The sequence below is a fragment of the Dipodascopsis tothii genome, assembly GCF_038497935.1.
Source record: "Dipodascopsis tothii strain CBS 759.85 unplaced genomic scaffold V1510scaffold_61, whole genome shotgun sequence".
NCBI lineage: Eukaryota > Fungi > Ascomycota > Lipomycetes > Lipomycetales > Lipomycetaceae > Neoaidaea > Neoaidaea tothii.
In genome coordinates this window covers 1-22,021 of record NW_027118045.1, presented here as the reverse complement: position 1 = coordinate 22,021, position 22,021 = coordinate 1, and the positions used below count along the sequence as shown (strand labels likewise).

Sequence of the window (22,021 nt, the reverse complement as noted above, 5' to 3'; positions counted from 1 at the left end):
GATTTCTCCGACCTGGCGCGGCGGTCCTGCCGCCGCCGCGGGCGCTCGTGCCGGCCCACTGGGCTGGCCGCACTCGCGACGCCGCCGGTCGCAGGGGGAGCCGCGCCCCTGGCGCACGCCCGGGTGCGGGGCCGCGGCCGCGCGGCTGGCAGGCCGCGGCCGCGCGGGCGCGCGCCCCGCGGGCCGGCCGCGTGCCCGCCGCCCGCAGCTGCAGTCGCCGCCGGGGATGTCGCAGCTGCTGGCTGCGTCCGCGTCCGCGCCAACGCAAGCATAATGCTGGCGCCGCTAGCGGGCGGCGCCAGGCGTGCAAACGAACGCAAGGACGGTTTGCCTTGCGCTGGTGCGCGCGACCAGCGCCCGCCTGGTCGTCGGCCGGCCGGCCCAGTGCCCATGCAGCATGGCCGCGTCGCTGCCTTGTCGTTGGCGATGCTTATGCCGCCCATCAGTGACTCGCCCAGCGATCATTGCCGGATCGCCCTGCGACAACGTCCGCCTAGCGCTGGCGCGGCCGGGCCTTGCAGCGAGCGGCCTAACCGACGGCCGCGGGCTGTTCGCGGCTAGCCGCGGCCGCGCTGGCATCTCCTGCGTCGGCCCTGGACGGGGTGGCCGGACGGCCTGTCGCGGCGGCGGCCGCCGGTTGGTTCGCCTGTTCGTTCGCGGCCTGCCTTGGTCCGGTGGAAGGGGGCCTGTGACGGATACCAGCCGGCGATCCGGTGCGCCGGCGGAGAGGCTGGCGAGCAGAAAACAGTCACGCCGGCCGCCCACCGACACACAGTGACGCGCAGCGACCTGCAGCGGACCGGGACGGACTCGCGGACCTGAACCGGCGGGTTGGCACGGTCCAGTGGGCTGGGTCCGACCCAACGCGTCGGATGTCCCAACGCCCAGGCACGCGCCGGCGACGCGCCGGCGACACGCGGCCGCGGCGCCGCTGCGGCGCCGGCTCGCGGCACGCGGCCAGCGGCCACGTCGGGCACGCGCGCGCCCGCCGACGAGCGCGCGCGACCGGCGGATGTTCGCTGGCCGTGTTCGGCGTTTCGGCCGCGAAAGCCCGATCAGTGTCTTGGCAGAGTCACCCGTGACCCACCGCACTGGCTGCGACAGGGCCTGCCGCAGCGCGTGCGGCGCGCAGGGGGTGGCGTGTGGCGTTCTGCGGCGCCGCGCGGCGGCTGCCTGCAACGAGCCTCCGGCGCCGACTCCGTCAGGGGTCCTGCGCTGCGGACAGACCGCGAGCACGGGTCAACCTGCCGAACGCAGCTAGCCCGGACGGTGTCGCCGCCCGGGGCTGGCCGGCGGCCGTTGGGCGGCACGGCACGTTGGTCCACAGCCGCACGAGTCTGCGGCTCGTACACCCGGCTGAGCCTCTGCGGCAGCGCCAGCTACGCGCAGCGCCATGCGGCGCCCGCCGTGACACGTGCGGCTACATGGCGGCTATATGGCGGCTATATGGCGGCTATGTGGCGGCCATGTGGCGGCTATGTGGCTACCCAATGGCGGCTACATGCTCGGCAGCTACGTCGTCTCGTCCAAGATCTATTGTACATCGTGACTATCCAAATCGTGGGCCACCGGCCCTATGCTCTATGTTCTATGCTCAGTTGTGCTTGCGCTTCAGCGGCACCGTCAGCGACCCGTCCTTGAACGAGTCCGAGACCAGGCCCCGGCCCCGTGCGTCGTCCACCAGCCGGCGCCACACCGGGTCCACCACGAGCGACTCAACGTGGCCAAGGATCCACATCGAGCTCTTGGCGCGCGTCAGGCCCACGTTCATCCGGCGCACGTCGCTCAGGAAACCCACGCCGCGGCCGCCGCCCGCCGCTCGCACGCACGAGATGATGATGATGTCTTTTTCCTGGCCCTGGAAGCCGTCGATCGTGTTGAAGTCCACGACCTGGAAGATCGGCTGGCCGAACTTGCGCCGAAACACGTTCTTGAGCTCGTTGAGCTGCTGCTTGTACGGCGTGACCACGCCGATCTTGCCGTCAAAGTCAATGTCCGCGTAGGTCCGCGTCAGCTTCTCGTAGATGGCCAGCGCCACCAGCGCCTCGGTCCGGTTGTAGTACGACTTGGTCGCGGCCGACTGCTCCTCGCGCGAGCGCACGTCAAACACGCGGTACGGCGTGAAGAGCTCGCTGGCGTGCCACTCGCGCGCCGTGCGGGCTGCCATGCCGTCGCCGTCGATCAGCTTGCCCTTGTAGAACTCGAGCGACGGGAACCGCGAGATCTCGGGGTGCATGCGGTACTGGATGCTCAGCAGGTGCACGCTCCCCGGGTGGTTCTTCTGCATGCGCACGAACAGCGACTGCTCGTACAGGAACTTGGACGCCGCCTGCGACAGCACCGTCGGCGGCAGCTGGTTCGGGTCGCCGACCATGATGCACTTGGTGCACCCGTACTTGAGGGGGATCAGCGCCGACAGCTCGATGCACTGCGCGGCCTCGTCGATCACGACCGAGCCGAACGTCAGCGACAGGTTTGTCATGAGCTCGTGGCCGCTGCCGGACAGCGTCGCGCAGATGACCTCGGCGCTGGTCAGGATCCGCGTCTGGATCTTGCGCCGCTCGATCTCGGTCGTGCGGATCGCCACCGCCCGCCGGTCGCGCTCCTGGTCGAGCTGCTGGCCGAGCTGGTTCTTGCGCGCAAACAGCTCGTCCAGCTGGGCCCGCAGCCGGTCGCGCTCGGCCTGCTCGGCCGTGTCCTCCATCTGCTTGCGCACGGTGTCGCGCTCGCCGAGGACCTTGGTGAGCTGCTCGCGCAGGTTGGCGCTCGTCTTGGGGTCGCCCTTGCTCTTGGCGTTGGCCTCCTCGAACTTGGCCACTTCGCGGTCGACGAGCTCCTCGAGCGTGAGGTCGCGCACGCTCGCGTTGATGTTGTCGCCGCGGCCGAGCCGCACCACCTTCGGTGCGTACGGCTGGCCGGCCGCGTCCAGAATGCCGCCCTTGAGCCGCAGCACCAGCTCGTCCACGGCCGCGTTACTTGGCGCGCACACCAGGATCCGCTTGGGCTCCACCGGCGGCGGCGGCTTGGCCAGCTGGCCCGGGATCGCGATCTTCACGCTGTTGTCCTTGCGCCCCGTCACGAGCGCGCCCACGATCCCCAGGATCGTCTTGGTCTTGCCCGTGCCCGGCGGGCCCTGGATCAGCGTGAACCCGGCGTTCTCGGTCGCGGCCACGATCGCCGCCGCCTGCGGCGCGTTGACGTTGTAGATGCTCTGCGTGCGCTTGATCTTGCCCACGTCCGACCGCGGCGGCGGCGTCGGCTTGGCCGCCGTGATCGCGTCGGCCATGTCGTAGTACGCCAGCCCGTGCAGCGACGAGAACTCGCGCTCGATCGTCGTCATGTTCATCACGCGCACGCCGAGCAGGTCCGCCTTGGGCAGCAGGTGCTTCACGATCTCGGGGTTCGGCAGACACCGCAGGACGATGTCGCACAGGTCCGACCGCGACCGCTTGATCTCCTTGACCTTGGCCAAACAGTGCGGGTGCTCTGCGCCGGGGTACTTGGTCTTGCCGCCCTCCTTGGCCTTGGCGGCGCCGAACGGGTCGTACGTCAGCAGCAGCATGTCGCTGTCGCCCAGCCGGACCGTGGCCAGCGTCGCCGTCTCGATCGAGGCCGAGATCTCGACGTACTCGTCGCACGCCGCGCGGCTGTTGATCCCGACCCGGAACGGCATCTCCTGCTTCTCCTCCTTCGACCGCTGCATGGACTGCCAGCACTCGAGCATCAGCAGCGGCTCGAAAACCGACTTGTAGTGCTGGGCGTCCTTGAACTTGCCGGGCACCGCCTGCAGCGTCTCCTCCTTGATCCCGCACGACGCAGCGTGCAGGTCCCAGTTCAAGATCCGCTGGTAGAGCGGGCCGAGGTTGACGTGCAGCCGCGCGCGCATGTTGCGCTCCGCGCGCTCCTTGTCGCTCATCACCGGCGCCATCGTCCGCCGCGCGCCCGCGTACACGGCCGCGCTCGTGCGCGACCGCACCGCCGGCACCGCCGGCTTGGACAGCGCCGTCGTGTGCGCCTTGGACAGCTGGAATAGGCCCTCGGTGTCGCTGTCATACTCGGACGACGAGTCGTCCGAGTGCGCCGCCGACGTCGGCGTCTGCCGCGCGCTCGACGTGTCGCGCGACCGAAAGCCTGCCGGCCGCGGCGGATGCACCGGCAGCGCGGCCGCCTGGGCCTCCTGCATCTTCCGGCGCTTCTCGGCCAGCTCGGCGCGCATGTTGTTGATCAGCTCGCTCTTGGCCGGCGCGGCCTTCTCCTTGGCCGGCAGCTCGGCCACGGGCACGGCAAAGGCCATGAGCGCGCCCTTCTTGCGCGCGCGCTCGTCGGCCTGCCGGCGCGCCTCCGGCCGCTCGGCCTTGGGCTCGACCTTGACGTCGACGTCCGCGCCGGGCTTGAGCCAGCCGTCCAGCTTGCTCGCGCGCTTCTTGTCGGACGCAGCCGACGGCGTCGACGACCGCGACGAGTCGTCCTTGAGGACGCTGCTCGTCTCGGAGCTCTCGTCGTCGGCGTACGCCGACTCGGCCTCGAAGATGCTCAGCGCAATGATGATCTCGCTGCATTGCGCCTCGTCGAGGTTGTTGCGGTGCCGCTTGGCCTTGTGCGCGAGGTTGTCGAGCAGCGTGAAGATGTCGAGCGGCAGCTGCACGTTCGTGCGGCCGAACCGGTTCAGCATTGCCGACACCAGCTTGCAGCACGACGTCAGCAACGCCACGTCCGACAGCCGCAGCCACTGCGACATGGTCCGCAGCGGCTCGATCACCATCTCGAGCAGCACGACTTCCTGCTCGGACGCCTGCTCGGACGCTGTCAGCGACAGCGCGGCCAGGTCCTGCGAGGCCAGCACCTGGCCCAGGATCTGCACGTTCGAGAACAGCGAGTTGCTGAGGTCGAGCACGTCCCGCATGAAGTCGATCATCGAGTCCTTCGGGTACACGGTCGCCCAGAAGAGCGTGCGCTTGTAGATGTACGACAGCGACCACCAGATTCGCTTCCAGAACGACACCAGCGGCTGCTTCATGGCCTCGTCGACGCGGCCCGTGGCCGCCACGTAGCCCGTGCGACCGTCAAACAGCACCTCGACGAGGTCCATGGTCGTGCGGATCAGTCGCGGGATCGGCCCAAACACCCCGAACGTGGTCGCGTCCTTGATGGCCGCCACGTACGCCTCGATAAAGGCTTGCATGTCAGCGGCAAACAGAGCGCGCACGCCCTCGAGTCGCCCGGTCACGTCGTAGCACTCCTTGATGATGTCCAGACTGGCCTGCGAGAACGCGAGCTCGGCCGCGAACGACGCCGTCATCAGGGCCTGCACGGTCTTCTTGCTGGCCACCAGCTGCCGCAGCCGCCCGGTGTCCTGGTCGCGGATCCGCCGCAGCACACCCGCCGCCGCCTCGGCCACCTGCCCGAGCACGGTGTTGAACCGCGTCAGCCCCGGCTTGAGCGCGGCGTTGTCGCCCACGATCGCCTTCTCGGCCGACGCCAGCTGCGCCACGTTCCACACAAACGCGTGCGCAAACTCGACGTCCCGGCACGCGTCCGACCCCGCCAAGCTCTTCCAGAAGCTGTCGTGGTACACCAGCGAGCTCGCCGTGAACTGCTTCCGGTGGATCTGGATCGACTCGCCCAGGATCATGAACACGTCGAGCGACAGGCACCGCGTGACCACGCTCAGCGCGCTCGCCCGCACGGCGCCCGTCTGCTGCGCGAACGCGTCCACGACCAGCTTGGAGTACTTGTCCGCCAGCGTGCGCGCCTCGAGCTTCATAATCTTGTTGACCTCGTTGTCCACAAACGTCGACTCGTGCGGAAAGTCCAGCGACAGCGCCAGCACCGTCAGGCCCTTGGCAAGCGCCTCGTGCCGTATGTGCGCCGGGTACGACCCGTCCTGGTACTTGATCAGCAGCTGTGCCGCGATCACGTCGCTCGACCGCTGCTTGACCGTGCCCGTCAGCGACTGCAGGAACGGCTCGATCCAACCAAGGAAGTCCGACATGGCCGGCTTGGGCGTCTCGCCCGACACCGGCGGCGGCGTGGCCTCCGCCGGCGTTGTCCGCAGCGTGCTCTCGAACGACGGATTGTTAAAGATCGTGTCGGTGAAGTTCTGGGCGACAAACGGCGCGGCCATGTCCCAGAAGTCCGTGCCAAGCACGCGCAGCAGCGCCGCGAAGCACTGCAGGATCGCCGCGATGTGCGGCGGGTACGTCTGGATCTCGGCCCACAGGAACTTGACAATGTCTTCGGGCGTGCCGCAGCACTTGTTGACGATCACGCCCTTATCGAGCTTGTCGACCAGCAGCGCAATGCACGCCCAGAAGGACGCCATGAACTCCTCGTCGTCCCGCCTGGCCATGGCCTTGCGCACTGACCGCTCGAACGCGGTCAGCACGGTCGCGTCGAACTCGGCCACCGTGAACTTGCGCGACAGATCCCGCAGGGACCGCTCAGCCCACACTCGCAGCTTGGTCCGGCCAATGAAGAGAAACTCAATCATGGCCGGCACAAGCTCCTGCGACAGTCGCAGGAACCGCCCGCGTGACTGGATCCCCAGAAACACTACCGAGAACTTCTCCTGGAAGTAGTAGTCCTCAAGCAGGTACGGCGCGTAAAGGCACTCGTACAGCGCGTTGAACGCCTTCGAGATGTCGTTCGCAGTCACGTCCTTGGTCTTGCACAGCTCGACCGCCGGCGCCAGCACGATCGACAGCCGCTCGCGGTCCCATGTCGACATGATCTGGAAAAACTCGTCTACGTTCTCCTCGTCGTAGCTGCCGTCAGCGCCGCCGCGGCAGCACATACCCGAGCTCGTCCAGCATGACCTTCTTCATGCCGAGCTTGCACTGCTGGTACGACTTGGCGCACAGGAAACAGCCGCGCAACTGCTCCGACAGCGTCGTCTTGAGCCACGTCAGTGCGCCCGAGTCTGGCAGCGCAAACAGCTGCAGCGCCTCGGTCGCCAGCACCTTGGCCGGCCCGCAAAACAGGTGCGTCTTGCTCGGCAGCGCGCTCAAGTATCTGCGGTCAGCGCCGCCGCCGGCACACTCACTTGAGACTAGCCTGCAGCGCGCTCTCCTGCAGCTGCTCGTTGTCCACGTTGCGGTGGCTCTCCTTGATAAGGTCGAGCACGGCCTGTAGCTCCGGATCGACCGCGGGTGCGGCTGCGGCGCTGCCGGCGTCTGCCGCGGGGGCCGTGCCGCCCGCGGCCGTCGTCGCGCCCACTGCCGCCGGTCCCGTGGCCGCGGCTGGCCCACTGTTGGCGCTCATGCTCAGTCCGGCCGCCGCCGTCGTTCGTTCGGATTCGACCTCTCTCTGCCGATGCAGGCCCCGACCTGCACGATTCCGCTGAATTCGACTTCTGCCGACTCTGGACGACCGAATCTACGACGTCCGAGCCTCCGAGGATGAGCGGTTCTGCAGAGCCGGAGGAACCGATGCCGTCGTGAGAAAATGCTGGGTCACCTTTCCTGAACGTTCAGTTAAATGGGATGTGACGCCTGGTCACGTGAACTACGCGTCGCTGCGCGCACTTTCCGCCACCGGCCGCGCGGGTCGGTGCCGCGAGCCAGCCACGGGAGGCGGGCTCAATTGGCCTGGTGGCGTGGTCGCGGCACCGCCGGCGGGCGCAATGCTGTGCCCTGTGGGCGCGGCGTATGGGTCGGACGTGGCGGGCAGCGATGGCGACGGCCGCGGCCCAGAGGCTGCGGAGCGCGGCCGGCGACGCAGCCGGCGGCTGCTGCCGCCACCAGCCCACTACGAGACGTACCGCTGTGGTGGTTGTGTTACACAACCACGCAGTCCGCCGTGTTGGAGCCGCATGACGTGCGGCTGACGGCGCCAACCGCACGGCACGCCAGCCCACTGGCTACCCGAGTTCAGCTGGCCGACGCCCAGTTTGGGGCTGGTCCGGACCCGCGGACCGGCCGGCGCGGGGTGCGTTCGCCGGCGCGGATGCCCGGGTAACACCAAGTGGGGACTGGCCCCGTCGCCCGGCATTTGGTACATAAGCCCTCAAGCGAGCTATACATGATTCGCTTATATATGGAAATGCGCGGCTCGACCAGCCGAGCCGCGACTATGCAATTGTACATGAGCGGCAGCGTAGCTTGTGCTCAGCTCGTCGGTCACGCCGATTCGGCCGGCGAATCGGGGTCCGAGCTGGACGACTCGGCCGCTGGCGCGGCTGTCGCCTCCGCTGGCTTCTTCTTCTTCTTGCGCTTCACCTTGGGCTTCAGGTTGGGCTTGGCGTGTGCCGGCGCCGATAGCACCGGCGGCAGCTGAATCGGTCGCATACGGTCAACAAGCGTCCGTATGTCCGGTACCGGCTCGAGCTTCGGCGGCTGCCCACCCGACCGGCGATCGTAGATCTGGTCCAGTTTGGCCGTGTAGCTCGACTGCGGTGCCAGCGTGCGCGCCAACACCAGCTCGCGCACGAACGCCGGCCAGTACTCGGCCAGACACACGCGCGACTCGTATTCGGACCAGATCAGGTCGACCATGCCGTAGAATATCTTGACTCCCGCGTACGCATCGTTGGCCGCATACTCTCGCTGCCGCGCCGTCAGCTTCTCGCGGTTCCACACCGACCGTTGCATGCCTTTGTCCAGCGGCAGGCCCGTGTACCGGTTCGCGAGTGCCGACAGGCCGATGTGGTTGCTCTGCCGGCTGAAGTTGTGCAGCTGGGGCAGGTCACACTCGGTCGTGAAGCCGATCTTGCGCAGCGCCAGCACCGGCGCCGTTGCCCCCGACAGCCCGTGCTGCTCGAGCACGCGCTCAAAGTCGGCCAGGTCCATAAATCCACGCGGTTGGAGGCCAAAGACCTTGTAGAGCTTTCGCATGTCGTTGATCACGCCGACACCGACCTTGAGGATTTTGGGGTCTTGGATGATGTCGGCCAGGCTCGTGTGCAGGTTACGGTGGCCGCTCGTGCGAAACACGCCCACGGCGTTCTCCGACGCCAGCTGGATCACGTCGATCTTGCTGTCGGTCGTCCACTCCATGTCAAAGCCGATGACGCCGTTGCACGACCTCACGATCTCGTCGGCGACCTTGGCAATCGTACCGCGGCCCGGAAAGTCCAGCCGGATCCGCTGGTGTTTGGACTCGTACAGCTTGTACGAGAAGAAGTCGGTGCCCCTGATCTTCTGCGGCTTGCTATGCGGAACCGCCGACGCCAGAACGAAAGGGTCGATGTCGCCGAACTCGATCTTTGGCCCGGCGTAGACCGGCACCTGAAACGTGAACGCCGAGGTCGCGAAACGGACGTGCGACGGGTACGCTTCTGCGTAGACGCGGCCGGCGTCGTCGCTCACAGCGCCGGCGGTCTTGCTGGCGATGACGCCGCCGTTGATGATGTTCTGCAGATCGTCCAGCCGCGGGTAGTTGAATCGGACGCTGTCGGCGTGGTTGATGGCGGCAAAGTGCCGGACAAACAGCGGTTCCAGGACCTTGCCGGGCTGAACCGAACCAGCTGCAGAGGGAGCGGAGGCGGTGGCAGCTGCCGGGCCGTCGCTCATGATTGTAGTGATCAGCTTGTCGATGTCTTCCGGAGCCTGAGACCGGCCGGGCGCCAAGGTGACGTCGGCCATGCTCTGCGCCAGGTCTGCGTCGGCGTCTGAGGGCGAGGGCTCGGCGGGGTCATTTCTGGCACTGGCTGTCTTGATCCCCGCTCGACCGCGCGGGCGCGCTAGCCGGGCCGGTAGCACTGGCGACCGCAACGAATCCTCCATGAGCTTGCGGACCAAGAACGGGAGCTGCCGGAGACGTGGGTTCAGCGAAGCCATTGTCACCTCAGCGGGTAAGCGAGCTGAAATTTTTAGCAGACACGTCGATAGTGGCTGGGAGAAACGGGCAGACAGTAAGTAGCCGGGGGCGTGTGCTGACGGGTGTCGGCGGATGCCGGGCGGCGGAGCACGCCGTTAATGCGAACGGCCCCTGAGCCGCGGATGGTGCGGCGATGAGCCGCACGCGCACGAGCCGCACGACGTGCGGCGGATCAGAGCTCTGCGCCGCATGTTGCGCGGCTTGGGACGCAGGGAGAATGCGCCGCACGTCGTGCGGCTCAACACATAGCGACAATGCGCCGCACGTAGTGCGGCTCGCCAGCACGCAACGCCGTCCGCAATGCCCGCCGTCTGGCACTGCGCTGAGCCTCGCGCCCAGAATCCCGTCTGGGCGACTGCCGGCGACTGCTCTTCCGTGGTCGCTCGCAGCGGTCTCTGCCGACTCGCCGACGCCGATCCGCAGTAGGTCTTGTCCGCACCCCTGCACTGCCGCTGCTCAGCCGGATGCGGCAACCAGGGCTGCCTGGCCTGCCAGTAGATTACGCCCAGTAGTGCGCCCCACACGCAATCTGACGAGCCTGCCTATCTGGGCAGCGCCCGCCCGCCCAGTCATCTACCGCCGCGACCATTGGCGGGCTCGGACTGGCCGGACCGCCAAAAAACACCGCATGGTGGGCGCGCCTACGCCGCACGTGTGCACTTTGGCGTCGCCCTCCGCACGGCGCGTTGTCGGGTCAGGCACCCGGCGCGTCGCGTCGTCCATGCATCTGCGTCCATCTGGTCGCATCTGGCCGATCTGGCAGCAGCTTGGACTAGACCGGCGCCAGGCTGCACGGCGATCGGCGCCATGGACGACCGGCATTGGCCGCGGCGCCGTGCAGGCACTTCGCGGTTTACGGCGGTCGCGCGACGCGTCGACGATCGACGCGCGCGTCGTGAGCTCATCGCATCCGGGGGCCGGACCGATTGGGCCACGGCGTGGCCTAAGCTTAACCCAGCCGGGTTTCAGGCGGCCAGCGCCGGCGCTAGCCAGTCTGGGCGCCTACCCGTTTGGGCGGCGTCGGTGGCGGCGGCGACGACACGCAGTCACGTGAATTCAGCCGAGCCGCACGTTCGTGCGGCGCACCAGCGCGACCCCTGATTCTTACATTCCTGACCACCCGCCGGCAACTTCGCGTGTCCCAAAATAGGTCTGGAGCCCATTCCCTCGACCATTCCAACAGCAGAAGCCGTCGCACGCGGCTAGTTTCGGTCTGGCAATGATATAGGCGCTCTCGGCTGCCAGATTGGCAGTTCGCGTGCAGCGACGCGCGCCGAAATTACAGAAATCAGCCGGATGGCCGCGGACAGTGAGGCCGGAAATCGGGGACGGCGAGCGGCGGAACCTCACGGCTGCGGCAGCCGGCGGCCGCGGCCGTCGGCGGTAGGCCTCGCAGCGGTCTCGGCGGCCGCGGCAGCCTCGCGGCGGCCCCTACCGGCCCCAGTCGCCCTCGTCGCCGCGTCTGTCGGCCCAACTCGGTAGTGCAATTTCCCCAGGCACCAACGCGTCTGGCGCACATTCTTCAGGCCCCGGCGGCCCAGCGCGTCACGCGTGACCGCATTCGGCCACGGGCACCAGCGATGCCTACGCGCAACGGCGCCAGCAGGCGCGATGCGTTATATACCTGGCCACGGCCGGCTTTTCCTGCGACTTCGTGCGACCCGAACCGTCACCGTCCGCCATGGCCGCCCTCGTTGCCCTCGTTGCAAGCGCGCTACTTGCGCGCGTCGCGGCAGATCCCACGGTCGCGCTGCCGGTGGCCTCGCAGTACCCGCCCGTGGCCCGGACCGGCCACGAATACGCGTTCACGCTCTCGAACAGCACGTTTTCGGGCGCGACGACGGTCGAGGCGCACAACCTGCCCGACTGGCTGGGCTTCGACAACAGCTCGTGGACGTTCTCGGGCACGCCGGCCAAGACCGACGCCGGCGACGTCGACTTTGTGCTTGTGGCCGCCGACGATTCCGGCTCGGCCAACGCGTCCGTGGCCCTCGTGGTTTCGACTGACGCCGGACCCAGCGTGCGCCACTCGTGCGTGAGCCAGCTCGAGACTGACACCAAGTTCGACGGCGTCGGCGGTCTAGTGCTCGAGCCGGAGGCGACGTTTTCCGTCTCGTTTGCCAACTCGACGTTCGCGTCGGACGACGACATTGTCGCTTTTTACGGTCTTTCGGACGACAACACGTCGCTGCCGTCGTGGATCCAGTTTGACGCAGACACCCTGACGTTCTCGGGCACCGCGCCGGCCCTGGCGTCGATTATTGCGCCGCCGCAGTACTTCAATTTCGAGTTGGTCGCTACCGACTTTGCCGGCTTTTCCGGCGCCCGCTCCGCGTTCTATCTCTCCGTGGGCGAGCACCAGCTCGAGCTGGCCAACACGACCGTCTCGGTGAGCGCGACGCCTGGCAAGAAGTTCTCGGTGTCGCTGGCCGACGGGCTGACGATTGACGGCGACAAAGTGGTTGCGGCCAATCTGTCGAGCGTGGCCGCCAACACCACGTCCTGGATGTCTTTCGACAACACCACGCTCACGCTGACCGGTACGCCGCCAGCGGCCGGCGCCAACTCGACCGTCGTCGTTGTCGACATCGTGGACAGTTACCAGGACTCGGTGCGGGCTAAGATCGCCGTGCAAGTGGCCGCGGTCGACACCAACTATATTTCGGGATCGTTCAGCGACGTCAACGCCACTGCCGGCGCCAAATTCTCGTACACGCTCGACAGCAGCGCGTTTACAGGCGACTACGACGCGATCACGGTGTCGTACCAGCCGACGTCGGTCTCGTCCTGGCTGTCGTTTGACAACAGCACGCTGACGTTCTCGGGAACAGTTCCGTCGACGTTTGCGTCGGCCAAGGTCACCGTCAAGGCGTCCAGCGCGGCCGGCTCGGACACGGCGTCGTTCTACATCGACGGCGTCGAGCCGACGGCGACGTCGCCGGCTGTGTCGGCGTCGGCAACTGCAAGTGCGACCGAGAGTGCGACCGCGAGTGCGACCGCGAGTGCCACTGCTTCCAGCTCTGCCGCACCGCCAACGAGCACCCACGCGTCCAATCACCGCACGCTTGCGATCGCGCTTGGCGTCACGCTGCCATGCGTGTTTCTGCTGGCGCTGCTGGCGCTGTTTCTGTGCTGCCGACGGTCGCGCAAGGGCCAGCGACCCACGACGCCGCCGATTTCCCACCCCGTCCTGATCGAGGACGAGTGGCCGGCCATGGGCAAGCAGTGGGACCCGCGGACGAGCATGGCACCAAGCGGCACGACCGTCGACGGTGGCGGGGGTGGTGGTGGCGGCGGCGGCAACATCGAGGACTACGAACGGCCGGCCGGGATGCACGAAAAAACGCTCTCTGGCTCGACGTTCGTCCACAGCAGCCGCGGGCCGACGCCCAACAGCCTGCAGCCGTCGCCCATGTCGTCGCCCGAGAAGCGCTCCGGCGTCGTGTACCGGTCCAGCCAACTCAAGGGCCAACGCGACTCGATGGCGAGCCTGGACACGATCGCCACGAACGAGATATTCTCGGTGCGGCTGATCGAAAGCAGCTCTGGCGACATCGCCAGCATGTGGTCGGACGAAAAGTCGCGTGCCAACAGCCTGGCGTCCCACGACAGCCAGGATGCGGCCGGCACCAGCCGACGGAGCAGTCGGCGCAATTCCCAGCGCAATTCGTATGTCCGGTCCAACAGCCGGCAATCGGGCGATTCTGAGCCGTCCGTCACCAGTGCGGCCACCGCCGACACCCAGTCCACCGGCATGAACACGATCGGCGAGTACTCGTCCAGCACCATCGAGTCGCTGCGCTACGGCAACCTGCAGGCCGTCCAGGAAGAAGAGGCTCGCGACACCGTCGGCGTTCTCGGGCAGATGCCAAACAGCCGCAGCGCGTCCGACCAGTCGGAGGACGGGCAGTCCCTGGCCTCGACCGACGCGTCCATCTATCGCCAGCACCAGCACGCCGACTCGGCCTCATCCGAGGAGTTCGAGACCGCGCCCTCGGGTCGGTCGCTGTCCGAGTCACCGCCGGCGTGGCGGTACCAGACCGACGGCTCGAGCTCCGGCAACAGCCGCTCGAGTCTGAACGAAATCCTACGCCGGGCCACCGAGAATCAGCCGCGGAACGCCGACGGTTCCCGCCGCATCTCGAGCGACACTGAGTCCGAGTTCCGCATGCCCCGCAGCTACTCGGGCGAAATCGCCTTCCTCTAGGCCTGTACATCCAACTTCTCCGGCTCAACGCCTTGTAACTATCACGCTCTTTTGTACACTCTTTGTATTGTAACGACGCTCTCTTCGGCACTGCCGCTAATGCTAATGCACTTCTACGAATCAGCCGCACGCCGTGCGGCGGCGGCTATATGCGATATATAGCCGCATGTAGCCGCATGTAGCCGCATGAGCCGCCGCCGGCGACTCCGTGGCGGGCGGCCCTTCGGCTGGGTTCGCGGCGCAGATAGGCGTGCTCTGATCTGCCCGTCGGACAACCACCTCGGCGGAGTCGCCGCCGGAAGCTCGTCTGGCCGCGAGCATATAGCCACTGAAAGCTCAGGCACATAGCCGCTGGGAGCTCAGGCACAGCCGCCAGGAGCTCAGGTACACAACCGCCAGGAGCACCGGGCACACAGCCGCTGCCTTACCACAGCCCTCCCGCCACCTGACACGCATCGGCGGCGTTCATCCAGATCAGGCCGTTGTAGTATAGTGGTTAGTACAGTTCGTTGTGGCCGAACAGACCTCAGTTCGATTCTGGGCAACGGCAACAGCCTGACGTCGGGTAACCGATTTTTTTTCTTCCCACGCCAGACGCCAACGACCATTCACGATCCGGCAATTTCAAACTCTCTGGGGAAGACGGCAGCGCAGGACCTCCGCTTGTTCCAGATTTTTTGCCGATCGCTCGACGGCCCCAGGACGCATCGAGGAGATTTCGCCGGTACGTGGCGACAGGCCTCAGCTGACGGCAGATGCTCCGCCATTGCCGGATAAACCTGGCCCGGACCGGGACCTTTGGGCCGGCGCTGTGGACGGGCCGGCGGCTGGTGCACGCCTCAGCGGTCGTGCGCGAGACGCGCGTGCTGAACCAGGCAACAGCCATCAAGCCGTCCAAGGGCGGCGCGCTGCAGGACTTTGACATGCTACAGGATCTGCCGCGGCCGCCGGTGTCGGTGGACACGGTCGGCCAAGACAGCTTCACGCTGTCGAACGGGGACGTCTTTACGTGCCAGGACGGCGGGCGCGGGCTGGCGATCATCGGCGCCGAGACGTACGCGTGGGACTTCCAGGGACACGTGCACGGCCTGGACGCGGGCCTGGTCGACATCGACCCGGCCGCGCTGGGCGTGTGGGACGTGCTCTTTCCGCGGCCAGAGCTGCTGCTGGTCGGGCTCGGGGCCGGGCGCAGCCGGATCTTGGGCCCGCGCACGCGCGAGTTCTTCCGAGACCGGGGCTACCTGGTCGAGGTGACCGACACAGTCAACGCGGCCAGCAACTTTGAGCTACTCGCGACCGAGCGGCCAGGCCAGGTCGGGCTGCTGATGCTGCCGCCGTCGGCGTAATTAATTCGATTGCATACAAACAACTCCAATGTCCTGCAGTGCGGGATAGATGGCGCTACACAAAGGCCGCGGCCAGCACGGCCGCGCCGGCGAGCGCGAGCAGGCCGGTGACGCCGGCCGAGACGTCGGCCGAGCTCGACGTAGACGAGCCCTGGCTGAAGCCGGTCTCGGAGGCCGCAGCGCTCGAGCTGGCGGTCGACGACGACGACTTGGACGACGTGGTCTTGGTGCCCTTGGTGGTGGAGGTGGTGCCGGTCTTGGCGTCGGTCGAGGTGCTGGACGAGGAGGACGTGGACGAGTCCGTGTCGGACACGGACGACGACGCGCCGGCGGTCATGTTGAGGCCGGTGTTGGCGAACGAGGCCAGCACGGTGTCGTCGTCTGTGATCGAGACGCTGTCGGCGGTGGCGTCGCGGTTGACGTACCGGTACGACTTGGAACCGGTGATGTTGGCGCCCGACGGGGGGTCGTAGCACTCGATCGAGACGCTGCGCACGATCGCGTAGTCGTAGCCGTACTTCTCGATGTCGACCGAGTTCCAGTCGACCTCGCCGCCGGCCCACTGGATGGTGCCCTCCGAGTTGGTCGACAGACCGCCCGGCCAGATCGAGAGCTCGACCCGCGACGGCGTCTGCGGGAAGTTGTATCCGCCCGACGTCGAGTTGTACGTGTCGTTCTTGTGCAGCGTGCGGCCGACCTGCCCGTCGATCGACCAGGTGATCGAGTCCTCCTGCCAGTCGTACTCGTACGTGTGGTAGTTCGAGAACGTGTCCGTCAGGTTGACGTCGATCTCGTTGTAGTAGTCCAGGATGCCCATCGAGTAGTAGTTGGTCTCGGTCATGTTCAGGTCGTAGCCCAGGAACTCAAAGTCGATCTCGTCCTGCGTGTCCGAGAGCAGCACAAACGCCGTGACGACGCCCTGGCCGCGCGACGACTTCATCGTCACCGAGATCTTGCCGTACCACACGTACGCCGTCGACGCCAGCAGCGTGCCGTCCGTCTGGTTCGGCATCGTCACCAGCAGCCGGTTGCTCGAGATGAGCGGGTAGCCCGAGTACACCCAGCCGTACTCGTCCGCGTCGCCGAGGTAGACCGTGTTCTTGACCAGCGACGAGTCGTCCGCGAACGTGAACGTCTGGTTCTTGCACACCGGTGCCGGCGTGCACGCGTCGACCGCGAACGAGTACCGCGGGTCGCATCCGCCCAGACAGTACGCGCCCGTGCCGCACTCGCCGTACTGCGAGCAGCACGGCGCGCTCTCGGGGCAGTGCGAGTCGGCCCCGCACGACGTCGCTGCCGCCACCACACCGACGAGCGCGGCGGCCGCACCAATCAGACTCAACCGGACCATTGTCGCGTATTCTGCCGGTCAGCGTGCTCTGCGCGCCGGACGCCGTTGTCCGCGTGGGCCCGCGGGCCATATAGCCGCAGCCATGTAGCCGCAGCCCCGTGGCGGCCGCCCGCCCGCCCGCGGCCGCCCGTGGGCTGCCCGCCGCGGCACCGCCGCCCGCCGCCGCCATCGACCTACCTCGGCCACAAATCTCAAACGAGTGTGCTGATCGACAATGTCTCCAGCGCCTGTCAACGAACAGTCGAAAATTTTCTGCTTGCAGACCAGAGGGTTTAATTACGGGCCCCGAAGGGGCAGGAAGTAAATAGCCTAGGCTTGGTTGTGTTAAATATAGCACGCCCGTGCGGCGAGCTGCGACTACTGCCGCCTTGGGCGCGGCTACTGCTAGTGCGGCTACTGGTGCGGCTATGTCCCCGGCTGGTCGCGTACACAAACATTACGTTCCGGCCCTTGCCACCTACGACCACGCCACCACCTGCGGGCCACGCGCGGAGTGGCCCTGCACGCGGTGGCAGGTGGCCGCGAGGTCAGCGGCGCCGGCAGGCTGGGCGCTGCCGCTGGGACGGTGCGGCGCCGGTCGGGCGCCTGCGCTGGCCGCTGGCCTAGCCGCTGGCCCGGCGGTGGTGCTGGTCCGGCCTCTGCGCGGCCGCTGCTGGCAGCCGGATGCGGGGCGCTACTGTCCACTACGCGCGGCCGGCACGCCCGGCACCCCTAGCGGCGCAATGGACGGGCTGCGTTCCTGTCCACTGTGGCGCATTGCCTTGCGCCGCCAGTGGACGCGGCCACTGCGCGGCTGGCCCGCCCGGACGGCGGAGCCGATAGCGACCGATACGCGCTCACTACGAATAGTCCCTGGGGCGCATACGCGTCCGGCCCGTATGACGTCGCCAGGAATGTTTGATAGCGCGCGTGACTCAGCCGTCAGGGGGCGTACGCGTCGCCCCGGATTCCACTTGGCGCTGCACCGTCGCGCCCACTGCCAGCCGGCGCTCGGGTATGCACGTCGGCCGGCGTAGTTGCGGCTCGTGCGGACGCCGGGTGCCATGGCCGCGGCGAGGCTGTCGACGGCGGGCGGGCGACTGCGGCTGCCTGAGTCCAGCCGCTGGCTGCGACCCGTCGAGGCAGCTGTCTGCGGCAGGCGTGCGCCAGGCGCCCGTGCCGCGCCCTGGCGAAGGGCCTCGCCGACGGCTCGCCGGTGGGCGTACGTAGGCGCCGGTGCCCGCAGGACACTTTACCGGACTCGGCGTACCGGACTCGACGCCAGACGGTCGCCAGGCGGAGTGTGAGCCGCACGGCGTGCGGCGCATTACTCGCCAGGGCGGAGCGCGGCCGCACCGTGTGCGGCGCATAGCCACCGGCCCCCAACGGCGACCGCAGTAGCCGCCGCGAGTAAGCCGCCGCACGCGCCCGCTGGCCTCGGCGCAGTCGCCGCACGCGCGCCGCCCGCGCCGCCCGCCGCGCCGGCGGCGTCGCCGACCCGTGGCGCCGCGGCGCCGCACGCCGTGCGGCGCACGTGAGCCGCACGGCGCGCGGCTGGAGGCCGCCCAAGGCCGTGGCGCAGGTGGCGCGCTCTCTCCCGCCCGCCCTCACGCCATGACGGACCGGCTCAGCCAGCTCCAGAACGCCATCGACCAGCTCGCCGTCCAGCTGTACTCGTCGCTGTACTACCTGGACACGCACCATGACTTTGTGCCCGTCGGCGACGAGGCCAAGGTCACGGACGCCCAGGTCACGGTCGACGACGCTGAGACCTTCGAGGGTACGTACGCCGCCGCGCGCGCTGACCGCAGCCACCAAGCTCGAGCTGGCCAAGGACATCATGGTCAAGTCGCGCCAGATCGACCTGCTGATCTCGTCGCTGCCCGGCATCGGTGTGTCCGAGGCGGACCAGCTCGACCGGATGCGGGCGCTGGAGCAGCAGCTCGTCGCCGCCGACGGCGAGTGCCGGACGTGGATCGCCCGGCGCGACGAGCTGCTGGACAAGTGCGACCGCGTGATTCTCGAGCTGTCGCGGCGCAAGACCGAGATCGAGTCGTCGTAGGTGTACATAGTAATCAACCTTTGTTTGGCCGATCGCTGATCGCAAATTTTCATCACCACACAATCCACAATGCATCCGCTGCGACACCTGTGCTGCTTCCTGCTGGGGATTGCCGTGCCGCTGACGGTGTACACGTGGTTTTTCCGGCACCTGGACGGCCACTGCGCGTGGCCGGCGCCGCGGTATGGCGGCGCCGGCCCGGCCGGAGCCGTCGACGGATCGGCCGCAGCGGCAGCCGCGCCGGCAGCGCGCATGCTGCTCTTTGCGGACCCGCAGATCCGCGGCGTCGGCCCGTCGACCGACGCGCGCACGAAGGTCGACATCTTCGGCAACGACCACTTCCTGGGCCATCTCTACCGGCGGCTATATGGCGGGCTCAAGCCGTCCCACGTCGTCGTCCTCGGCGACCTGTTCTCGAGCCAGTGGATCTCGGACGAGCAGTTTGCCGTCCGCACCGCGCGGTTCCGGTCGCGGATCTTCTCCAACTTCGAGCGCGCGGCCGAGCTCGGGTTCGAGCCCGTCAACGTCTCCGGCAACCACGACGTCGGCTACGCGTGGGACATGACCGCCGGCCGCGTCGACCGCTGGCAGCGCGAGTTCGGCGAGCTCAACTTCGCGCGCGACTACGACGGCTGGCGGCTGGTGGTGGTCGGCGCCATGGCGCTGGACGGGCCGGCCGAGCACACGGCCGCGTACCACACGGCCGCGCGCGCGTTCGTGCAGGCCCAGATCGACCGCGACTACGACGGCACGACCGTGCTGGTCACGCACGTGCCGCTGTACAAGCCGGCCGGGCTCTGCGTGGACCCGCCGCTGTTCTCGTTCTACGACGAGGCCGGCGAGACCGAGACGACGGTGCAGTCCGGCGCCGTGCCGGCCGGCGCGCGCATCCGCGAGCAGAACCAGCTGTCCGCGGCGACGTCGCGCTGGCTGCTCGACGGGCTGTTCCGCCGCGGCGGCGTGGTGCTGACCGGGCACGACCACGAGGGCTGCGCGGTCGACCACGTCCGCACGGCCGGCGGGTGGACGGCCCAGGCCGGCAGCAACGTGTCGCACGCGGTCGGCCCGGCGCTCGTGCGCGAGCTCACGGTGCGCAGCATGATGGGCGAGTTCGGGTCCAACGCCGGGCTGCTGTCGGCCTACTGGAACGCGTCCCGCGGCGCGCACGACTTCTACTACTCGCTGTGCTCGTTCGGGCCGCAGCAGGTCTGGTGGGCGTCGTACGCGCTGCTGGCGGCCGTCGGCGCCGTGTTCTCGGCCTCGTGCGTGCTTTAGTCAATTGAGTATATACAGGCCTACTTGGGCGCCTCGGGCTCCGGCGGCTTGGGCATGCCCTCGGTCAGGATCTTGCCCAGCGTCAGCTTCTGCTCGGCCAGGAACTCCTTCTCCTTGGCCTTCTCCTCCTCGAGCATCTTCTCGCCGTGCTCGCGGATGTACTTCATGAACTCCTCGTAGCCGCGCTGGCCCTCCTGGCGGATCAGGTCCTGCGGCATCGGCGGCACCTCGTCGGGGTTGGCGCGGCCGCCCGCGAGCGAGGCCAGGAACCGCGCGGCGCCGCCCTTCTGCTGCGCGCGCCAGTCCTCCTCGTACTTCTTGCGGACGACGGCCTCGCGGCGCGCGTACTCCTCGGCGTAGTTGTCGCACGCCTGGTACGACTTGAGCACCGGCCGCACGTCCTTGATGCCCTGCGTCGCCATCCACTCGAGGAACGGGATCAGCTTCACCAGCTCGCGGTCGCCGGCCGTGCCCAGCCACGGCTTCATCGGGATCGCGTTGTCCGGCTGCAGCGCGTACGCGTGCGGGTCGGCGTCGATCATCACGATCTTGCCCAGGTCGCGGTTCATCAGCGACAGGTCCTTGATCAGCTTGCCGTCCTCGTACCGCGTGGCCTCGCGGTACAGCGCGTGCGAGATGAAGCTGCGGTACGGGTCGAGCTTCATCACCGGCTTCTCCGAGTAGACCATGTACTGGCTCGAGAAGATCACGATCTCGTAGTACTGCGACAGGTAGCCCAGGAAGTAGTCCAGGCCCGGCCGCTTCGCCGTCCGCCAGCCGTTCTCGCGCGTCCACTCGCTGTGGATCAGCAGGTCGTCCAGGCCGAGCACCAGCGTGTACGGCCGCTGGTACGGCTCCGGCACCGGCGGCGGCAGCAGCTCGTCGAACGCGGGCTCGTGGTAGTACTCGAAGAACTCGTTGAACCGCGCCTTGGCCCGGCCGTACATCTCGCCCGGCGCCCATCCGTTGCCGACCCCGCTGTGCTTGGCCTGCTCCTCCTCCGAGAAGGTGCGCGACAGGAACAGCGACCCGCCCACGGCCGCGCCCAACGTGGTCGCGTAGAACGCCAGCGCCATCTTGTCGCGCTTTTCGTCCGTGCTCGACCGGTACGTCGACCGCTTCGACGTGTCCGCCCACTCGTTCTTGGCCTCCTGCTCGCTGCCGGCCTGCTTGGCCAGCTCGTCGACGGCCTCCTGCGACAGCAGCGGCTCGCTCGTCACGTCCGGCCGCGCCTTTTTGTCGTCGGCGAACCGCCGGACGCCGCCCTGCCAGCCCGCGGGCCGCGATCCGACCCGGCTGCCCGCCGTCCGTCCGACGGCCCGGCTCAGTGCTCTCCAGCTCATATTGTGGTTCCGGCTCGATCTGCCCAATTGCTGTCGCGCTGACAGTTGCTCGCTCGAATGTCTGCTGCGCAGTGGTGCTGCCTGGCGCTGTCTGGGCCTGAAAAAAAAATGTGCGCCCTAACCCTACACACTTCTATCCCGTTCCGCCGTGCGGCGCGGGCCGCCATGTAGCCGCACCGGGGCCTGCGCACGACCGCGGGCGGCGGCGCCGGGGGCGGCCCTGCGAGCAAGGGGCATGCGAGCAGGGACAGGAGGCCCGGCGAGGCTGGCAAGCTGCGCGCTGGGCCGGCCGCCTCGACGGTCCAGCCGCCGGCTCGGGCGGCTATAAGCCGCACGCCGTGCGGCGCGCAGTCGCGCGAGCGGCTGTATGCGGCGCCATGACTACGCTGCAGGCGCTCGGCTGCGGCTTGTGTCATTCCGGCTTGCACGTGACCACATGCGGTGGGCCGGTCCCTGCAGCTTCAGCCTCACACCGCCAGGGCATATAGCCGCGGTGGCGCATGCACTTGTGGTGCAGAGCCGCCGCCTGCCCGCAGGGCAGCCACCCTCGACGGAGTCGCCGCCGGAGGCTCACCCACGAACGAGCCTCCGGCGGCGGCGCCCGGCGCGGGGGGGGGGCGGGGGGGGCGGGGGGGGGGGCGC

The 22,021-nt window shown here is 68.0% G+C and overlaps 7 protein-coding genes and 1 non-coding gene across 8 annotated transcripts; 5 read left to right on the top strand and 3 right to left on the bottom strand.

Annotated features, from left to right (window-relative positions):
• Nucleotides 1–1,370: 1,370 nt before the first annotated feature.
• V1510DRAFT_449865 (SEN1 N terminal-domain-containing protein) lies at nucleotides 1,371–9,895 on the bottom strand. Its single transcript, XM_066935803.1, is given in 6 exon segments — nucleotides 1,371–6,764; nucleotides 6,796–7,011; nucleotides 7,043–7,172; nucleotides 7,524–7,746; nucleotides 8,083–8,270; nucleotides 8,288–9,895. The coding sequence occupies 6 exon segments, from the start codon at nucleotides 9,774–9,776 to the stop codon at nucleotides 1,595–1,597; spliced, it is 7,416 nt and encodes a 2,471-aa protein (XP_066786361.1). The 5' UTR covers nucleotides 9,777–9,895; the 3' UTR covers nucleotides 1,371–1,594.
• Nucleotides 9,896–11,497: 1,602 nt separating this feature from the next.
• Nucleotides 11,498–14,023, top strand: V1510DRAFT_371188 (uncharacterized protein; the record flags this gene model as incomplete). Its single annotated transcript, XM_066931470.1, has 2 exons — nucleotides 11,498–13,416; nucleotides 13,540–14,023. 2 exons carry the CDS (start codon nucleotides 11,498–11,500, stop codon nucleotides 14,021–14,023), a joined length of 2,403 nt encoding a protein of 800 aa, XP_066786360.1.
• A 478-nt stretch (nucleotides 14,024–14,501) lies between these two features.
• On the top strand, nucleotides 14,502–14,573 carry V1510DRAFT_t274. Its single transcript has one exon. It is a non-coding gene; the product is annotated as a tRNA-His (tRNA).
• A 4-nt stretch (nucleotides 14,574–14,577) lies between these two features.
• On the top strand, nucleotides 14,578–15,392 carry V1510DRAFT_424228 (uncharacterized protein). Its single transcript, XM_066935066.1, has 2 exons — nucleotides 14,578–14,747; nucleotides 14,779–15,392. The coding sequence occupies exon 2, from the start codon at nucleotides 14,779–14,781 to the stop codon at nucleotides 15,367–15,369; it is 591 nt and encodes a 196-aa protein (XP_066786359.1). The 5' UTR covers nucleotides 14,578–14,747; the 3' UTR covers nucleotides 15,370–15,392.
• On the bottom strand, nucleotides 15,304–17,189 carry V1510DRAFT_424226 (concanavalin A-like lectin/glucanase domain-containing protein). The gene is made up of 2 exons (XM_066935065.1): nucleotides 16,898–17,189; nucleotides 15,304–16,731 (listed from the first exon to the last, which is right to left on the bottom strand). Exon 2 carries the CDS (start codon nucleotides 16,718–16,720, stop codon nucleotides 15,425–15,427), a length of 1,296 nt encoding a protein of 431 aa, XP_066786358.1. The 5' UTR covers nucleotides 16,721–16,731; nucleotides 16,898–17,189; the 3' UTR covers nucleotides 15,304–15,424.
• A 1,255-nt stretch (nucleotides 17,190–18,444) lies between these two features.
• On the top strand, nucleotides 18,445–19,107 carry V1510DRAFT_424224 (mediator complex, subunit Med21). Its single transcript, XM_066935064.1, has one exon. The coding sequence runs from the start codon at nucleotides 18,540–18,542 to the stop codon at nucleotides 18,759–18,761; it is 222 nt and encodes a 73-aa protein (XP_066786357.1). The 5' UTR covers nucleotides 18,445–18,539; the 3' UTR covers nucleotides 18,762–19,107.
• On the top strand, nucleotides 18,831–20,036 carry V1510DRAFT_371195 (putative conserved phosphoesterase domain-containing protein; the record flags this gene model as incomplete). The annotated part of the gene is made up of 1 exon (XM_066931471.1): nucleotides 18,831–20,036. One exon carries the CDS (start codon nucleotides 18,831–18,833, stop codon nucleotides 20,034–20,036), a length of 1,206 nt encoding a protein of 401 aa, XP_066786356.1.
• Nucleotides 20,037–20,056: 20 nt separating this feature from the next.
• On the bottom strand, nucleotides 20,057–21,438 carry V1510DRAFT_400307 (HAD-like domain-containing protein; the record flags this gene model as incomplete). Its single annotated transcript, XM_066931953.1, has 1 exon — nucleotides 20,057–21,438. The coding sequence occupies exon 1, from the start codon at nucleotides 21,377–21,379 to the stop codon at nucleotides 20,057–20,059; it is 1,323 nt and encodes a 440-aa protein (XP_066786355.1). The 5' UTR covers nucleotides 21,380–21,438.
• Nucleotides 21,439–22,021: the final 583 nt, after the last annotated feature.